The 17,710-nt window shown below is 35.2% G+C and overlaps 1 protein-coding gene across 1 annotated transcript in view; it reads right to left on the bottom strand.

Annotated features, from left to right (window-relative positions):
• The window catches only part of LOC306865012 (uncharacterized protein), a gene marked incomplete at its 5' end in the record, with an annotated part of 87,776 nt that overhangs the window by 20,714 nt on the left and 49,352 nt on the right, over positions 1–17,710 (bottom strand). The window contains 4 exons of the mRNA XM_079409340.1: positions 679–759; positions 1,034–1,131; positions 2,333–2,413; positions 10,928–11,064. Of these exons, the coding sequence (XP_079265466.1) occupies positions 679–759; positions 1,034–1,131; positions 2,333–2,413; positions 10,928–11,064 (397 nt within the window). The remainder of the gene's footprint in view (positions 1–678; positions 760–1,033; positions 1,132–2,332; positions 2,414–10,927; positions 11,065–17,710) is intronic.

The following is a 17,710-nucleotide window of genomic DNA, read 5'->3' as shown; positions in this document are numbered from 1 at the left end:
AACCTAACCCTAATTTTCTTCTTATTATCTTATTTCTTTATAATTCTTAATAAATCATGGTCACATGTACTACTGTTTAAAATTTAGGGTCAGTAAGAGATTTCAAAACCTTTATTTGATAAAATATACTGCAGAGAGAAACACTGTAAATATTCTAAGAAATTTAAAATAATGGTTTTCTATTACAATGTATTTTAAAAGTTGCATTTTTTAAATGTATTACTTCAGTCTTCAGTTTCACATGATCCTTGAGAAATCATTTGAATATTCTGATTTGTATTTCTTTAATGTTGAAAACATTTTTTTTTTTTTGGAAACTGTGATACATTTTTCATGTTTCCTTGATGAATAGACGACTGAAAAGAAAAGCAAGTACAAATCTTTTGTAGCGTTATACCGGCAATGTCTTTGCTGCCACTTTTGATCAGTGTAATGTGTCCTTGTAGTATAAAGCATTATTTTCATAAAAAAGAAAGCTTACTGACCCTGACATATTTGAAATGTATATATGTTCTTGTTGTTGTTATTATTATTATTGGTGAATTTTGACCTGAACATAATTTTTGTGAGATTCCCAAAAATTTTAGTGTCAAGCTATTAAGCTATCATGTTATGTGAATTGGGATGCAGTTACTATAAATTACAATGTATTTCTCTCTATTACAGAACAGCTCTTACTTTTTGAACAATTGTTGTGGCAAGTTCCTCTATAAGTTCTTCCTTGTGGTCATGCAAATAGCGAGCCTCATTCTGTTTCTCCTGTCAAATAAAAGAGAAAGAGAGGCAGCCATGAGAGAGAAAAGTGCAACTGCGGTTATATATTCAGGGAAGATGAGTAATGGTCGAAACTAAGAGATGGATGAGTCAAAATCTGCAAAATAAAGTGATTTTTGTATGCAGGAGCCTTATATGGGTGCTCAGAAGAACAGATGGATGTAAGCATGAAAGCCTGATGGATAAGTGGATACTTGGATGGGTGGATGAAGGATGAACTGATGGTTGGATGGATCATATATAAAGAGGAGTCTCTAACCAGACTGTCTCTGTAGCTCTCAGCTTTAGCGATGGCTTCCTCTATCGCCTCTTCTGCCACACGTAGAGCAACGGTGAGCGTGTCTGCCATGCTGTGACCTGTATGCACACATACACAGTTACAACTCTTTATCTGTTTATCTGTCTATAAAACTAGATGCACAGTGAAAGCTACTTTTTGTCTCTGTGTATGTGTGTGTTTTGTGTTTGTGTGTGTCGAGTGTTAAACTTCATAGTAATGCATGTACTGTTCAAGTGCAGCAGTGATTACAGCAATTGACCAACACTCATAGACAAGAGCCCTTGTTCCTCATGCCAACAGGTAACTTAATATAACACAGGACATATTGCCAAAATTCTCTGTATCTGTAGAGAAGGAGTTTTAAGTTTAGAGTTACCAAGGGGTATGTTTAAAAAAAGTCTTCTGTTGTCAGGCCTGATGCAAGTTCTATGCACATTGAAAGGCACACGAACAGTTAATATTCAGTAAATCTGCAGTTACAGACAGGCTTTTGGGTTTCATGTAGATTAATTCCCTTGTACTATATTGTTCACGAGTTTAGGGTCGGTAACTTTTTTTTTGAAAGGGATAATATTTTTATTCAGCAAGGATAAATTGATCAAAAATGACAGTAAATATATTTAAACAGCATAAATAAATGTTATGCTTTTAGAACTGTCTATTTACCAACAAATCTTGGAAAAACATTTATCATTATTCTACAAAAATATATTAAGCTGCACAACTGATTTCAACATTAATAACAAAAACAAATATTTCTTAATCAGCAATATTAGAATGATTTCTGAAGGATCATGTGACACTGAAGACTCGAGTAATGGCTGCTGAAAATTAAGCTTTGCCATCACAGAAATAAATTGTTTTGAAATATATTTTTATCTTAATATTTCATAATATTACTGCTTTTACTGTATTTTCAATCAAATAAATGCAGCCTTGGCGAACATACGAGACATTATTATAAAAAAACATTAAAGAATCTTACTGACCCCAAACTTTTGAACAGTAGTGTAAATGTGATGATTCACCTATCAGGTGAATAAGATATAGTCTCAATTGCCCATTTTTGACAATAATTTTATTATTTATGGCTGTTTAAAAATAAAAAATAAAAATCTCAATTTATTAACCCAGGAATACGGAGATTAAGGACTAAATCAAGGTAATGAAAGCTTTATGTTTGTGTGGGTTTGAGAACCTGACAGATTTAAAGTTATTTTATGGGTCTGAAATGTGAAAACGTGTAGAGAGCTGAAGTATATGGATTTTTCATGTTACCTTCACTCTGCCTGTAGAGCGTGGAGTCACTGCCATCACAAACACTGCCATTATCATTACTGCCTTCATGAGCACTCACCTCTAAAAAAACAAGAGAGATAGACATAAATCAAAGGAATCAAAACATTCCAGACAAAATTGTGTTTGTCTGGACATGTCTGGTTATATGTTTAATTATAACTTAAACGTTACATAATTTTGGTTGACAAAACTGATGAGAAATTTTCAGAGAAACTGGAAATGTGAGGAATAAAATTTAGCAACATACTCAAAACACACACAAGCTAATCAAGCTAAATGAGCACAAAATACAAAAATAAAATGTGATATGAATCCTCAAGGAAACTTTTGCCAGATAAAGTTGACTTCTAAAGAGTTTTGTTAGCAAATTATAGCTAAGCAAACCCAATGATTCATTCAACTGTAAACATACAATACACTTACTAAAATAAAATAATGTAGGAACCCTCCTGACTGTGTGTAACCAGTTCTCAACTCCACAGGACCTCCAATCAACCACATCCACTGCTCTAACTCCCATCTTCTCCTTCTGTCCCCTCACCGAGGCAGAAGTATCCAAACTTCTCCTCTCCAGTCATCCTACAACATGTCCTCTCGACCCAATCCCCTCACACCTTCTCCAAACAATCTCTCCCACACTCTTACCGGCACTCACACACATTATCAACACATCTCTCCTCACAGGCATCTTTCCCACAGCATTCAAGCAGGCCCAGGTAACCCCACTGATCAAAAAACCTACATTAAACACTTCTCTTTTAGATAACTACAGACCTGTCTCTCTCCTTCCATTCGTAGGGAAAACACTCGAACGAGTTGTCTTCAACCAGCTCTCACGGTTTCTTTCACAGTACAACAAACTGGATGCTAAACAGTCAGGTTTCAGGAGGACTGCGCTACTCTCAGTCACTGAAGCCCTGCGAACTGCAAAGGCTGATTCCAAATCATCAGTCCTCATTCTGCTGGATCTTTCTGCTGCTTTTGACACTGTCAATCATCAGATTCTCCTGTCTACCCTTGCATCACTGGGCATCACTGGGATTCCGCTTCGCTAGTTTGAATCCTATCTCATCGGTAGATCCTTCAGGGTGGCCTGCGGAGGGGAGGTATCCAAACCACATCAACTGGTCACTGGAGTTCCTCAGGGATCAGTTCTTGGACCCCTCCTCTTCTCCACATACACTACATTGCTGGGCCCATCATACATGCACATGGACCTTCAAAGAGCACATTGCAAAGACTGCTCGATCCTGCAGGTTTGCACTACACAACATCAGAAAGATCAGGCCCTTTCTGACAGAGCATGCTGCACAACTTCTTGTCCAGGCCCTTGTCGTTTCTAGGCTGGACTACTGCAATGCTCTTCTGGCTGGTCTGCCATCAAACACAATCAAACCTCTACAAATGATTCAGAATGCAGCGGCACGACTAATCTTCAACGAGCCCAAAAGAGCGCATGTTACACCTCTCTTCATCTCCTTGCACTGGCTACCAGTGGCAGCTCGCATCAAGTTCAAGACACTGATGCTTGCGTACAGAACTACCACAGGCTCAGCACCCTCCTGAGATCTGCTAGTGAGCGACGCCTTGTGGTACCATCACAGAGAGGCTCAAAATCACTCTCCAGAACATTCTCGGTCACCATTCCTGGCTGGTGGAATAATCTTCCCACCCCTATCCGGAACGCCGGATCCCTGGCAATCTTCAAGCAACAATCTCCCGCCTCCCACGCTGGAGACCGCGGTTCAAATCCCACTCGGAGCGGGGCGAGTAGGACCACAACATTGGTGCCGTGACCCGGATGGGAGTGAGGTTTAGGGGGGTGAGTGTAGCAGATGTAAGTGCTGTACAAGTGGCGCTCTAGCGACAGATGCTAGAGGGGCCAGCGGGTAAGGCTCGGAGCGGGGTGAGTAGGACCGCAACACATGTTAGCTGTGAGAAACAAGTGAGAGACGATACCGTCAACTGTGTATACCGGCATACACGTCATTGTGTCTACCTGACCAGACGTTTACCTTTTCACTTTCTTTTTTCAGCTGACCTCGAGAGAGTGCTAGCTCAATATCACCATGACAAAAGCATAGAGAAAGAGACCACTGCACATTTTATCTGACCTGTAACCGTCCCACACAAGGCCAATGAAATACAGAGACAGAACACAGTTGTCATATGTAATGTATCAGACAGAGACAGAGAACAGCAAATTAAAGAGAACAGCAAATTAAATGTAATTAAATTAAATTATTATTTATTGAGTTAAAAAATCCATATGGGTTAAAAATATCTTACAAAACATTCATATAACTGTATGCAACAGATCCTGGCATCCACAGCAAAGTGGATCAAATTGAGTTTGGCTCGTAGCTTCGGGACTCTCACTCACACAGCAGGCCTATGAAATAGCTTTCAATTTAGAAACACTAAGAATTCAAATGGGTTCATTTAGGAATTGACAGTTCATTTGCGTGTACACAAGAACTGATACAGACCAGCACAGTCACTCACATAGACTATCAGTTCTAAGAATAGCCCTTAATTTGGCTGAAAGAAACAAGTTGACAGTGTATCAGTGCACAGAACAGTCTTTTATTACTCTAATTTATAAGAACTCACACACACTTTTAGAGTCCCTACACCTCAAAGACACTTCAGAGGCAGACAAATACGCATTCCCAACAAACCCAGCTAAAGGGTTCATTTCCATATTTGCCAGACCAGTGGTTAACAATAATGATAGTTTGATGACATGAATGTGAAATTATCTAGCTGGTACAGATGAGGTTGAAATTGCAAGAAAATATTTTGATGGAAGCATGAATAAAACGTACCAATATATTATGAAACTGTAAATAAATCTCATATTTTATATTATATATCTCATATTATATTGAATATATTCAGCTGGTTTCCAGTTATATGCATGTATATATGTTTTTTTTTCTGCTGGTGTGAAAACTGTTTTTCTAGTTACATAATTTGTCAGTTAAAAATCTAACAATGATTTCTAAATTAAAAAAAAATATATTGATTTTTAATTTTCTAAAACTAAATTCCGCTTCACATGCACACCATAAAACGAGTAAAAAATAAAACTAAAAAAGGTACTGGATCATCCCTACAATACTGACAATTTCAATATCAATTGAGAAGCTTGATCCTCATAATTAAAAAATATTGATTTGTGTTCTTTGACCATGTGTTCTTTTTCTTTACTAAATATTGAATTTATTTGGCATGAAATTGCAGTGAACTGTATGTATAGGTACTTTTTTGGAGTTGTTTTTATGTGACATTCAGGGTTTAGTTACATCCAAAATCAGTGATATAAGGATTAGTGAGTGCTATGTTAACTCTAATGCTACAGTAGTAGAGATACTGGGATGTTAGTATCCTTATGCTAGCAGTCTTATAAATAACTGGACCTACACTATAGTATTACTTGCAGTCTATCTGATAAAAATGGCAATGGTGTATAATCCCCTCACTATCAGACTACACCCACATATATCTTTCATCTCTCTCTATCTCTTGCTATCAGAGGAAATAGGATTACTGCTGCTAGGCTTTCATTTGAAATGAGAAAAATACGGATTATCCAACATGACTCAGTGAGCGTACTACCAGCCCATTGAATGTGTGTGTATGTGGACAGTGACGTAACGACTGAGTAACTGCCTCCTTCTCATAAATGATCTGTCACTGCTTTATAGTTTCATTTGTACTCTAGTGCTCATGTTTATTTTTGTGTGTGCTTGTGTGTTGTGAGGGTTCACATACTTGTACAGGTTATTTTTTGTGAGAGAGTGAGTTGTTATTTATATACAGTCCTGGCTTGTATAGGTCAGCTATAGTTAGCCTGTAAGCGAATTAATGTGTGTGTTCAGGCTCTCTGTCCTTGAAAAACACACAGATCAAATTAAATAAGAAACATCGATGTGATCTCACTGTAGGTCATGGCTGCAGCTGTTAAATGGGCTGTGTCTCTATAACGCCACACTTTAACTGCACCCAAAGAGAGAGTAGAGAGATATAGAAAGATAAAAAGAAAGATTACAGCAGATAAAGAAGACATATTTATTTCATACATTTGATTAATGTTATTAACATTTTGATTAATGATTAATGATTAAATTACATACTTCACTTTATAATGCACCTTCTGTTTATACTTCCTTGCAACAAGTTGTATGTACAGTCATTTGCATTGAGCTAGTCTCTCCACCTCATAACTTGCACTATATGTCATAAAACTTAATGTGTATACACATTTTTTATATTTATTTATATACTTTGTTATTTGCACTTCTGGTTAGATGTTAACTGCATTTCATTGGCTCTGTACTTGTACTCTGCACAGTGACAATAAAGTTGAATCTAATCTAATCTAAATTAAAACATATATCTGTCAGACTTTAGCTGTGTCCAAATTCAGGGTCTGCATCCTTCGGAGTACTCATTTGAAGGATGTTACGTCACAGCGCCGCGACGAAGGCTGTCCAAATTCGTAGGATCCTTCAAATGCGGCCCACAAATACGTCCTCCTTTTCCCCAAATTGCAAGGATGGGTGTGGTGGATCCTTTCCCGTCCTACCTATCCCATAATTCTTTTCGGCAGAGCGTAATGGCGGACGAAGCGAGCGGTAGCGGAGTGGGAGAGGAGTTTCTCTGACAAAACAAGCTAAAGTTTATGCTTCGGCTCAATGAATTTGTAGGAGAAATTAGTAGAATACTTAAAAACAAATAAAAATAGGCTATAATGGCTTACCTGGATGTGACTGTCTTGTAGTCTGATATAAAAAACTCTCCGACAATGAGCAAAGAAAGTATTTAATTTATTTAATTGCTTTATTTCTTCCAAAAGAATTCAAATGAGGAGAATAACTCTTTGTTTGTCCATTTTCCCGCTTCTTGCTTGGCGCTGTCACGGTTGCTAGGCGACAGGATATGAGCAACGGGTAAGGGAGGGAACTGAAAGAAGGGTAGGCTGTCCAAATTCACAAACACCGACTTCCGGCTTTTGCGGACGTCGGAGGATCCCTCCTCCTTCAACCGGGTAGGAAGGATCCTAAGGAGGATGCAGACCCTGAATTTGGACACAGCCATAGTCTCTCTGTGTCTCGTGTTTCCCCTCCTTTCGTGCCCATATTTGGTGTTCCTGTTCCTGTCCTCGTTCCCTTTAATTATCAGTTCATTAGTTCCAGGTGTGTTGTTAATTATCTAGTTTAATCTGTCCTTTATAAGCCCTGTGCTTCCCTGCCTATGTGTGCTGTCTGAAAGTGTCATTCTGTGTTCGTCTTGCCTGTACGCCATGTCTCAAGCAGTTGGTCATTAAAGGACATGTTAATAAAGGAAAGAGTGAGTTGATGCATCGTCGTTCTCCTTTTTGTTACTTTATCTACAACCACATATTCCGTTACAATATCACTGACATTTACAGTATAAAACTGCAATCTCACTAAACTGTAACTCCTTTAGGTGCATGAATGAAGAATAAATTATCACAAACAATGCTATCAAAACATGAAATGAAATTGGCAAAATAAAAAGCAGAAAAAGAAATGTTTCTTGAGCACCAAATCAGCATATTAGAGTGATTTTTGAAGGATTATGTTACGCTGAAACTGGAGTAATGGCCGCTTTGCCCTCACAATATATTAAATTACAAAACACTTATTTTAAAATTGATATACTATTTCACAATTTCATTCAGTATTATTTCAAAATTTCACATAAAATAAATGAAAATTACATTTTTTAAGAGTAAGAGTAATTTTTTTTTTTTATTCTGCAAGTATGCATTAAACTGAGCAAAAGTGAATGTACAGATTTTTCAGATAAATTATGCTATTTTAACATTTATTTTAATCCGTGAATCCAGAAAAATATTAATAAATATTATAAATATTAAATAAAATATTATAAAATTTCCACAAAATATTATACTGTATTGTAACTGTTATACTGTACACTACTATTCAAAAGTTTGCATCAGTAAGAATATTTATTTATGAAATGATTTAATAAATCCTTGCAGAATATTTTTTATTCTTCAAGGATGCATTACTTTGAAAGTAAAGACATTTCAAAAGTGAAAGTAAAGACATTTTATTTTATTCATATTGTTGTACTTTTGAACTTAATCTTCAAATCATTCAGAAAAAAAAGTTTGTGCCAAAATAGAAAACACAGCTTTTTTTCAATATTGATAATAAGAAATGTTTCTTGAGCACAGAAGACTGGAGCAATGGCTGCTGAAAATTCAGCTTTGCCAGGAAAATGTATTAAATTACAAAACACTTATTTTAAAATTACTAATACTATTTCACAATTTGCTATTTTTACTGTTTTGATTATTAAAGAGACTCTTTAAAATCTTTCTTTACCAAAATGTTGGCATGAAAATGGCATGACATGGCTGCAATAATCGTTAATTTGCACTGCTCTTTATAAATTGCCTAATTTGCGCTGTTTGTTAAACCTGACCCTATGTGGTTTTTACAAAAAATGTTACATAACTAACAAAAGTGGCAAATCCTTTTAATAATCTAGTTCATTCAGAGCAGATGAGATGATCTATTTCATTGTCAATGATTATATATTTTTAATCTGACGCTTTATAATTAAAACAGCCTTGGCATTAATCATGCCTCTGTAATTAGTGGCTCTTGCTAAGGTAAGCATCACAATTATTATTGCCCACAGGGGGTTTGTTCTAAAGTATTGAACATCAGCATGTAACTTGTTTCACACATACATACAGACTTGAATGATGTGCTATTATTTTTCTAAAAAATTTTATTTTCTCTTTTTCCCACTAATAATATATATACCAGTATTCATGTGTGTGAAAAATTAGTACACTTTTAGTACACAAATATTAGTCAGCACATCAAATTAAGTGTACTTATTTACAGCATGACAAAATCTTATTTGAACATTATTTAAAATGCACTTTAAATTAAAATATTTGTGACATTATAAAGTGCACTTTTTAAAAGTATATATCCATACTTAAGTGAAAGTAAAAATAGTGCCGTTACAAGCCACCAATAACACTAGAGTAAAAGTCTTAGAGTGTCTTATTTTAATAGTACTTAAGATTTTTACTTGTGAATGTAGACTCAAAGATCCACTAGTCTGAGAAAAGAGAAAAACATGAAACGGCTGATTTTTAAGGAGAGCATATATTAAAATGAAAACAAAACTGAACACTCAATATTGCAATAAATCAAGGTCAACACAACTGCCTCTTAAACATCTAAAAACACCCAAATCTCAGTTAAGCTGCATACTCCAAATCCACATATCACATCCACATTTTAACTACAGCATGTCTATTTTCTTATTTTTTAACAGATTTAAATAATCAAGTAATAAACAGGATATTTTAAATACAATTTTGTTCTTATTTTTCCAAGCAAACAATGTTTTATTTACAGCAGATGATCATGCCACTGACCATGTGAGCAGATTGTAGTAACACAGAACTCTCCTCTGAATAAATTTCCATCCGAGTGCATGTGTTTTATCAATGAGCTGCCATGTAAATTTATTTCTACAGACGTCCACGTGAGAAACAATTACTGTCCGAACTGGGCTAAAGCCTACTTGTAACCATGTGCTCATCTTAAATGAAACACTTGTGATTCAGGAACTAGCTGCTAATGCACTCACATAGAGTAACCTCGTATGGCGATATAACTTCTTTTGTAACAAAAGTAAACTGCTGCAAAAAAAGTAAGATGCCATGCAAAATGCAAAGAGTAACTGAATTACTTATTACAAATGTAGTGGAGTAAAGTGTACATACTTGTTAAAAAAAATCTAAGTCAAAGAGAGAGTAAAAGATGCTGAAATCTTTGAGACAAAGTAACCAAAAAGATAACTACAGTAAATTTACTCAAATGCTTTACACCACTGGAATATTTTAGCACCACTCACTGGACATATATCTAAACTGCAAAGATATGTGCAAAAAACTGTGCAATAAAATGTTGACATTCACATTCCTCCTTTTTTAAATGAAAACTGAACACACTTTTAACGGCATTTAAAGTGTTGCAAAACATGCAAGAAGCACCCTAATATCATTTTGTGAAAATGTTGCCTCTGACACATTTTTTTTTTAATTAGTTTGGCTTGCATAAAAGAGTCAACTGTTTGCCTTTGATGGTTTAACTATTGAAAAATGTTGAGTTGTGATACTTGCATAGAAGACTTAGGTTCAAATCAATCCTACAGTGTGTCCCAATCCTTTTCACCCTTTTCTGTCTTAGTTTGTTTTCCTGTTCCCACACTCGAAATATAAAAATAAAATATTATTTTAATGCCTTGTAATCAAAATGTATTTCTGGACTTATACTTACACCTAATAGTGTGGATGCAGAATTAACTGAAAGTCAAGGTTTTCACCTACTAGTGTCATTGTAAAAATGCCATTAATCATTTAATCTGCAGGCCCAAGTGTCTGATAATATTGGGGCTACTAAGACAAAGCGAGTAGCATAACATACAGTATTATTATTACTATACACACACTGCAGGATGTCCAGTTTGTATGTGCGTATTTCATACCTGGTAACTCAGATAATGCTCCTCTTTCAAAGATGTGTTTCCTGTAGAGGGTCTTCAGCACCTTGGCGCTGCCAAATCTCTTAAACCGACTCTTCACATTATTGTAGTACCATTCTAGAGACTGTGTCCTCAATAGCCTACACACAAAAGACAGTGGGTGGATGTTAAATTAAATGCATATTAGCTCCACTATGCAAATACACACAAAGCAATAGATGGAAGACCTTTTTATACTAGTTTATTAATATTTTCTCATTATAACTACAATAAGGTTCAACAATAAGCGAACAATGCAAGGATGACACACTCAAATAATAGTAAGGCCTTAATTTAAGATCTGCATTAAAAAAAATCCATCAATCTGGGTCACACAGTTCAAACCTAACTAATAAACCCATTTCTTACCCATTTCATTTATGCATTACTGACAAATATGCATCATATTAAGTTAGTAAAATAGTTTGTTAAAACTGTAATCCAAATGGATGGAAATTTTATATTCAATTCAAATATATACATTTTGAATTTAGGCCTAAATATTTGAAAAATATAAAGCAACTACTGTATTTCATTTATATTACAGCACTGCTTTAAAAACAATTGTGCATGCATTGCCAAAACAGAACTAATGTCTTTTCTCTGCTCTATTACAGAGAGTAAAAATACTTTATAATAAGTGTGCAGTCATTGCTCAGTGACAACTACTAGGCTGACACTGCTTTATTGCAGACATTGTGCAGTCATTGCTCTGTTTTAATGATTGTGCTGTCACTGCTCTATTATAACTATTTAACATCAATGACCAATTGCAATTAAACTTAAAAATGGCTTTATTATTATAAATACTGTTCTATAATTGCTCTTTGACTTTAAGAGTATAATATTGAGTATAATATATATATAACTATTGTGCTGTCACTACTCCAGTAGAACACTGTAAAGGTATCTCTCTGACAACTACAGTATGTGCTTCATGAAAAAGTAAATTGATGCTTCATTAAAACAGTTTTTTGTAACTGTCCACTGTTATTATCCCCATTACTTTTCTATATAGAAAAGTTTTAAAATGTTTTTTTTTAACAAAAGTAAAAGAATGTGTAGTAAATGGGCAATAAACTACACATTCCAGCCAAAATTATGGTTGAACATAAAGCTCTTAACGAAGAGTCAGATTTTAAATATACAAAAATAATTTTAATTTCATTTAGTGTAAAGAATTCCACACAAACTCTTCTCATGTTCAAATCCAGTCAGGCTAGACTGTGTACAAGTTAAAGAGAGACTCAAATATTTGAGAGGAAATTTTCATCTAAATGAGATCTGAATTAAATCTGTGAAGGGAATTAAAATGCTCATCTGTGAGTCTGCTGAGCTCCCCGACACTTCCCATGGCAAAAGAGACCATTACCATAATTGACTTTCTGAAGCTTTAATGAATAGAACTTGTATCCATTGGGCAACACGAGCAGAGTTGGACAGAGATGGATGGTGAGGGAGAATCAGGCACAGGGTGTTTGGGGTTTATAGTAAATTAATGCCCAAATTAATGTTTTCAGTTTCTGTGTATTACAGAGAGTAGTGTAAAAAAGTAGGGATGCTCCGATCAGGATTTTTGCAGCCGATACCGAGTACCGATTTCTTGTCATGGTGATCGGCCGATACCGATGCCGATTCTAATGCTTCAAGCTTTATATAACATATGTAATAATATTATATAAATAATCATAAAAATTATTCCTTATACAGTGAACATTTTAATATTCCTTTAAAATGGTGTTTATGCATAACATTATATATATCAGGGATACTTAATATAAGACCAAATTAATGCAAACAAAATGTCTGATGCAAAAAAAAAAAAGATGGGCTAGGACTCCAGTCGCATTTTTATAGCCTTCAGACTTGACTTGACCTGAAATGACTCCAGACTTTATTCGATTCGAGGAAAAGGACTTGTGAATATTTTAAAAGCAACTCGAGTCTTTTATCCTTAAATACTTCTAAAAGTGCATCCATCCGGACTCCGAGCCGTAACAGCAGCACCATTTTAAGTGAGCGGCGCATCAAAACAGCAGAGCGGATCACATTACAAGCGCTCCGGGTTGTTTATGGTAAATATCTTTCAGTGCTATATCCTCGTATATTTATCTAAAGCTAAACACGCTTTATTCAAGCCCTTTCAGCTCCGTGCGCTTTCTCTCTCCGGATGCGCGCCGGTGCCAAGTTCAAGAGCTGCCGTGGTTATTTTAACAACAACAGAAACACGGTGAGAGGCAATATTATAGATTACTTTCACTAAAATACAGCAGAAAAAAACAATGCTGCAAATACAGTTATTTTTCTTAATATCTATTTATCTATCTATAACTTATGACTCAAACCAGATGTAACGAGACGTTTCTGAGCTACATTTAGTAATATTAATCTGTATGCTAATATATATACACACACACACACACACACATACACACATATATATATATACACATATATATATATGGCAACCTGCACGATCATTGAGTTTGAGAAGGGGACGTGGGAGAAACAACTCTCTCCAATATTCTGAATTTGGACTGCAGTTCCCATTTCAACCACTTGCTGTCAATATTACATACTGCTTTTTAAATGTTTATAGGCATGGTTCAGGGGGTCTAAAGGGGTGCTGGAGGGTGAATGAAAACAAAGAAAAACAAGTGAAAACAGGAGCACCCTCTGTTGAGGCTGTAAAAATAGGATATTGGCAAAAAAGATTTGCAAATGCCAGTGCATATTCATGTTTGCGCTAAGGAGAGCTTCAAAGGTTTCTATTTACAAAATGTTTCTGTAGTGTTGAACAATGAAGCCAATGTTTTGTTCAGTATTACGTTAAGCAAGCTTGTGAATCATCTCATTATAACAAACAAAGTGTGGATACATTTTAAATTGCAAGCAGCGATGAAAGGGCCCTCGCTCCTGGGCTCACTGCCACCTGGTGGCTTTAGAAAAACAGCGAATGGTGAGCAATATGCATTTAAAGTGGTAAATATAGGAGGAATATGTCAAAGTCATTTGTATGTGCCAAACTTCCTGCTGATAGCTGGTGGTGCTATTATTATAAATGAATATTGGCACATATATGTCTTCAAGCCAGTACTTTGATAGAACACATGAAATTTGGTGCAGACTCAACATGGTATGTTTGAGTTAGTGTAAATCATGACATATCCTGTTGCCAGCAGATGGCACTATGATTATAATTGTATATTGACCTTTAGATGTCTTAAGGCCAGGACTCTTACCAAACATGTGATGTCTAGTGCAGATTGGTCATTGCATAGCAGATTAGTGTAAAACAACTCATAACGTGTTGCCAAAAGTTGGCGCTATGGTTATAACTGAATACTGACCTTTAGATGCCTTCAGGCCAGGACTCTTGACAAACATGTGAGTTGGTCTTTGTATAGCAGATTAGTGTAAAACAAGTAATTTCCTGTTGCCAGCAGATGGCGCTATGATTATAACTGAATATTGGCATTTAGTTGTCTTCCGACCAGGACTCTTATTGAACGTGTGAAGTTTGAGGCAGATCGGACATTTTATAGCTACATAGGCAAGGCAAGGCAAGGCAAGGCAAGTTTCTTTATATAGCACATTTCATACACAGTGGTAATTCAAAGTGCTTTACATAAAAGAAAGTGAAATAGACATTAAAAATCAATAAAAACATGGAAATAATAAAAACAAGGAATTTTAAAATGATATAGAAATTGATTTAAAATAAATTTAAAGAAAATTATTATACTTAAAATTCATTGCAGTCAGTTCGGACATATATACATACATAGACATATAATTGCAGGATACACTCTTGAAATTGCAATGCCTGACATAGTGATAACAAGAACAATGGATTAGAAAAAAATAGCATGTCAGAATAGATGTGCATTAAGGCTAGAGCACCCTCACTAATTTCAGAAGCACCCACAGTGATCTCATTCTGAAACTGGGCCTAAATGTTTAGATGCCAAAATATTTTCTGTCTTTGGTTTCAGACTGCTGAAACGGTTGAGAGAAAATAGATTTTATAAATAAACTTTCTCAATATACTTGGTCAAATTCAATTCAGTAGCAGTTATTTATAGATTAATTGACTCAAGTCAAGTTCACCAGCATCAATCATGGTTAGAATTTAAATGCATTAATGCATTTAAAATTAAAGCAACTGTTTTAGGTCAAAGACTATTTTGCGGGGACTGATGAGACATCTTTTTTACAAAGACTAATGACCATGGCTTTGCCACTTACATTTAAAATATAAACTAAATAAATTATCATCTAATCAATTCAATTATAGAACCAAGACCCACATTGTTTCTTATTCAATATTCTGTTTCACAAATACATCAGAATATAAAATTAAAATGTTCATTTTTGGATGCGACCATCATTTAATGTCGACTTTAAAGCAAATAAATTTGCAACCTCTGCTTTATATTCTGTTCAAGCAAAAATATGACAGAGAATTAGATATTATTTTTATCTCTAAGCATAAGAATGTTTAGTTCTTAGCATCTCCATGACCCACTTAGAAAGAGGATGCAGAATTAAGATCCATACTAGCAATGATTTCTGCATTTCTGCATTCTGATTTCTATACTAATATCTGACATAATGTAATGAAGCAGCAGCTTGTAGCAGAGAGCATTCCCACAATGCTTTTCTGTTCAGATTTTCATTTATGTAATAAAGAAGCCGTCTCACACTGATAAACTCTTTTATGTTCTCATGAAGGCCTTCATGCATCAAAATGAAGTTCACAAATAGACTGGGTAAAACAGACAAGTGTTAAAATTTAAATGACCCTTATGATGGCACACACTTTAAACATACTGATCTGTCCACACAGAAAGTGGTGAGATGAGAAGTGAAAAATTAAATGGCCAGCATCTTTAGCTGCCCTTCAGCTGTGATCAGCATCTCAATAACATCAGCATCTCTATAACAGAACTGGAGTGAATATACACTTGATCATAATTCATGCTGTATATACAGTAGTGAAAATGGCATTAGATTCATTAATTAATTTTATATATATATATATATATATATATATATATATATATATATATATATATATATATATATTTTATACTGTACTCTACACTGTAAATAAAATGTTAATTCTGTTAATATAATAAAACAAAGTTAATAAATATAAATATTATATATTATGATTATTATTGTTGATTTTATAACATGCCATAATGTATGGTATGCAACAATTGAGTTCATTTGATTTTACGTGTTTTTGCAACCCTGGGCTAAAATGTGGGCTATACTTTACTTTAGCCAGTGGATAATGGTCTATTTTTATTGTGTTATTGGGTGTCTGCGTAATATATACAGCTCTACAGTAAATGAGGACCCATGGTAGAAAGCAGATGGGTTTCATCTTTGTGCTCCTCAGGAGTGCAGAACTACTGGAATTACATACAGCTCTGCTCAGAGACACAAATATATATTCACACACCACAAGCCTCATTCTATTCCATTCTAACTGAAAGAACAGCACTCTTCAAACCCTTTGGGCCCTGAGATTGATGAGAAATATGTCTACATGTTGACAACACACACACACACACACACACACACACACACACACGTTTGTTTTTGTGAAAAGTGGGGACATCCCATAGGTGTAATGGTTTTTATACTGTACAAACTGTATGTGCTGTTGCCCTACACCTAAACTTAGCCCTCACAGGAGCCTGTGCATTTCAACTCCCCCCCCCAAAAAAACTCACTCTGTCTGATTTATAAGGGTTTTGAAAAGTGGGGACATGGGTCAATGTCCTGAAAAGTCACCTTCACCTTGTAATACCTGTGTCATACCTGTGTCATTATACAAATTTGTGTCCTCATTTGTCACAAAAACATGCACACACACACACACACACACACACAGGGATAAAGGGGATAATAGCAGCACAAGGTGGGAAAACACACAAATAATATTGCTTACCATTTATAAAATAACATTACACTCAAACAGTATATTTATTATTATTATCAACAGTTTTTCCGTTTTTGAGCTTTTCTTTCAACAGCAGCATGTTCTCTATACTGCTGTTCTCTGCTTGACTACAAGTCATTATACAGTACATCATGAAAACCTACACAAAAATTATTTCATTTCAAACATCTGTCAGTACTAAATGTAATGAGTTCTATAAATGTATTAATTCTGTCGCAGTGAGCCCAGCACAGACTATTGCCCGGAATTAGCAACATCGCATCTGTTTCACTGCTTACATTAGCTAGCCTAGCTTAATGTGGCTTCTGTGCCCTTAAACAAGAGCATTTGCACCCTGATCAAGACATGTCCTCAGGAGGTTGTAACACCCAAACTGAAGAACATTTGAAAAGCATCTGTGTTCTAATTCAAAATCACACTTTACAAAGTAGACAACACATCAAATAGCTCCCAGGCCGGGTGAGATCTCACAAACATTTCATGAACAAACTCTTCTGTTTTTTTGCTCAGTGACCACAGTTTTCATCACAGCACACTCTTTTTCTCTCCCTTGTCCAACAAACAGCTTTGAACTATCAGGATATGAAATGTCTAATAATGATAATAAGAATACATATACATTTATTGCTAACACTTGAGATTAGGGAACACTTTACTATTAACTAATGGTTTTCCCTCAATAAAAAGTTTGCTGATGAGTGATATTAAGTAAAGTAGTTGTTGTAGTAGTTATGTTAGGTACTGGGCAGGGTTAAGGGATCTAGAATATG

This window comes from Barbus barbus (assembly GCF_936440315.1).
Source record: "Barbus barbus genome assembly, chromosome: 46".
Taxonomy (NCBI): Eukaryota; Metazoa; Chordata; class Actinopteri; order Cypriniformes; family Cyprinidae; genus Barbus; species Barbus barbus.
This window is presented reverse-complemented; position numbering and strand designations above follow the sequence as displayed.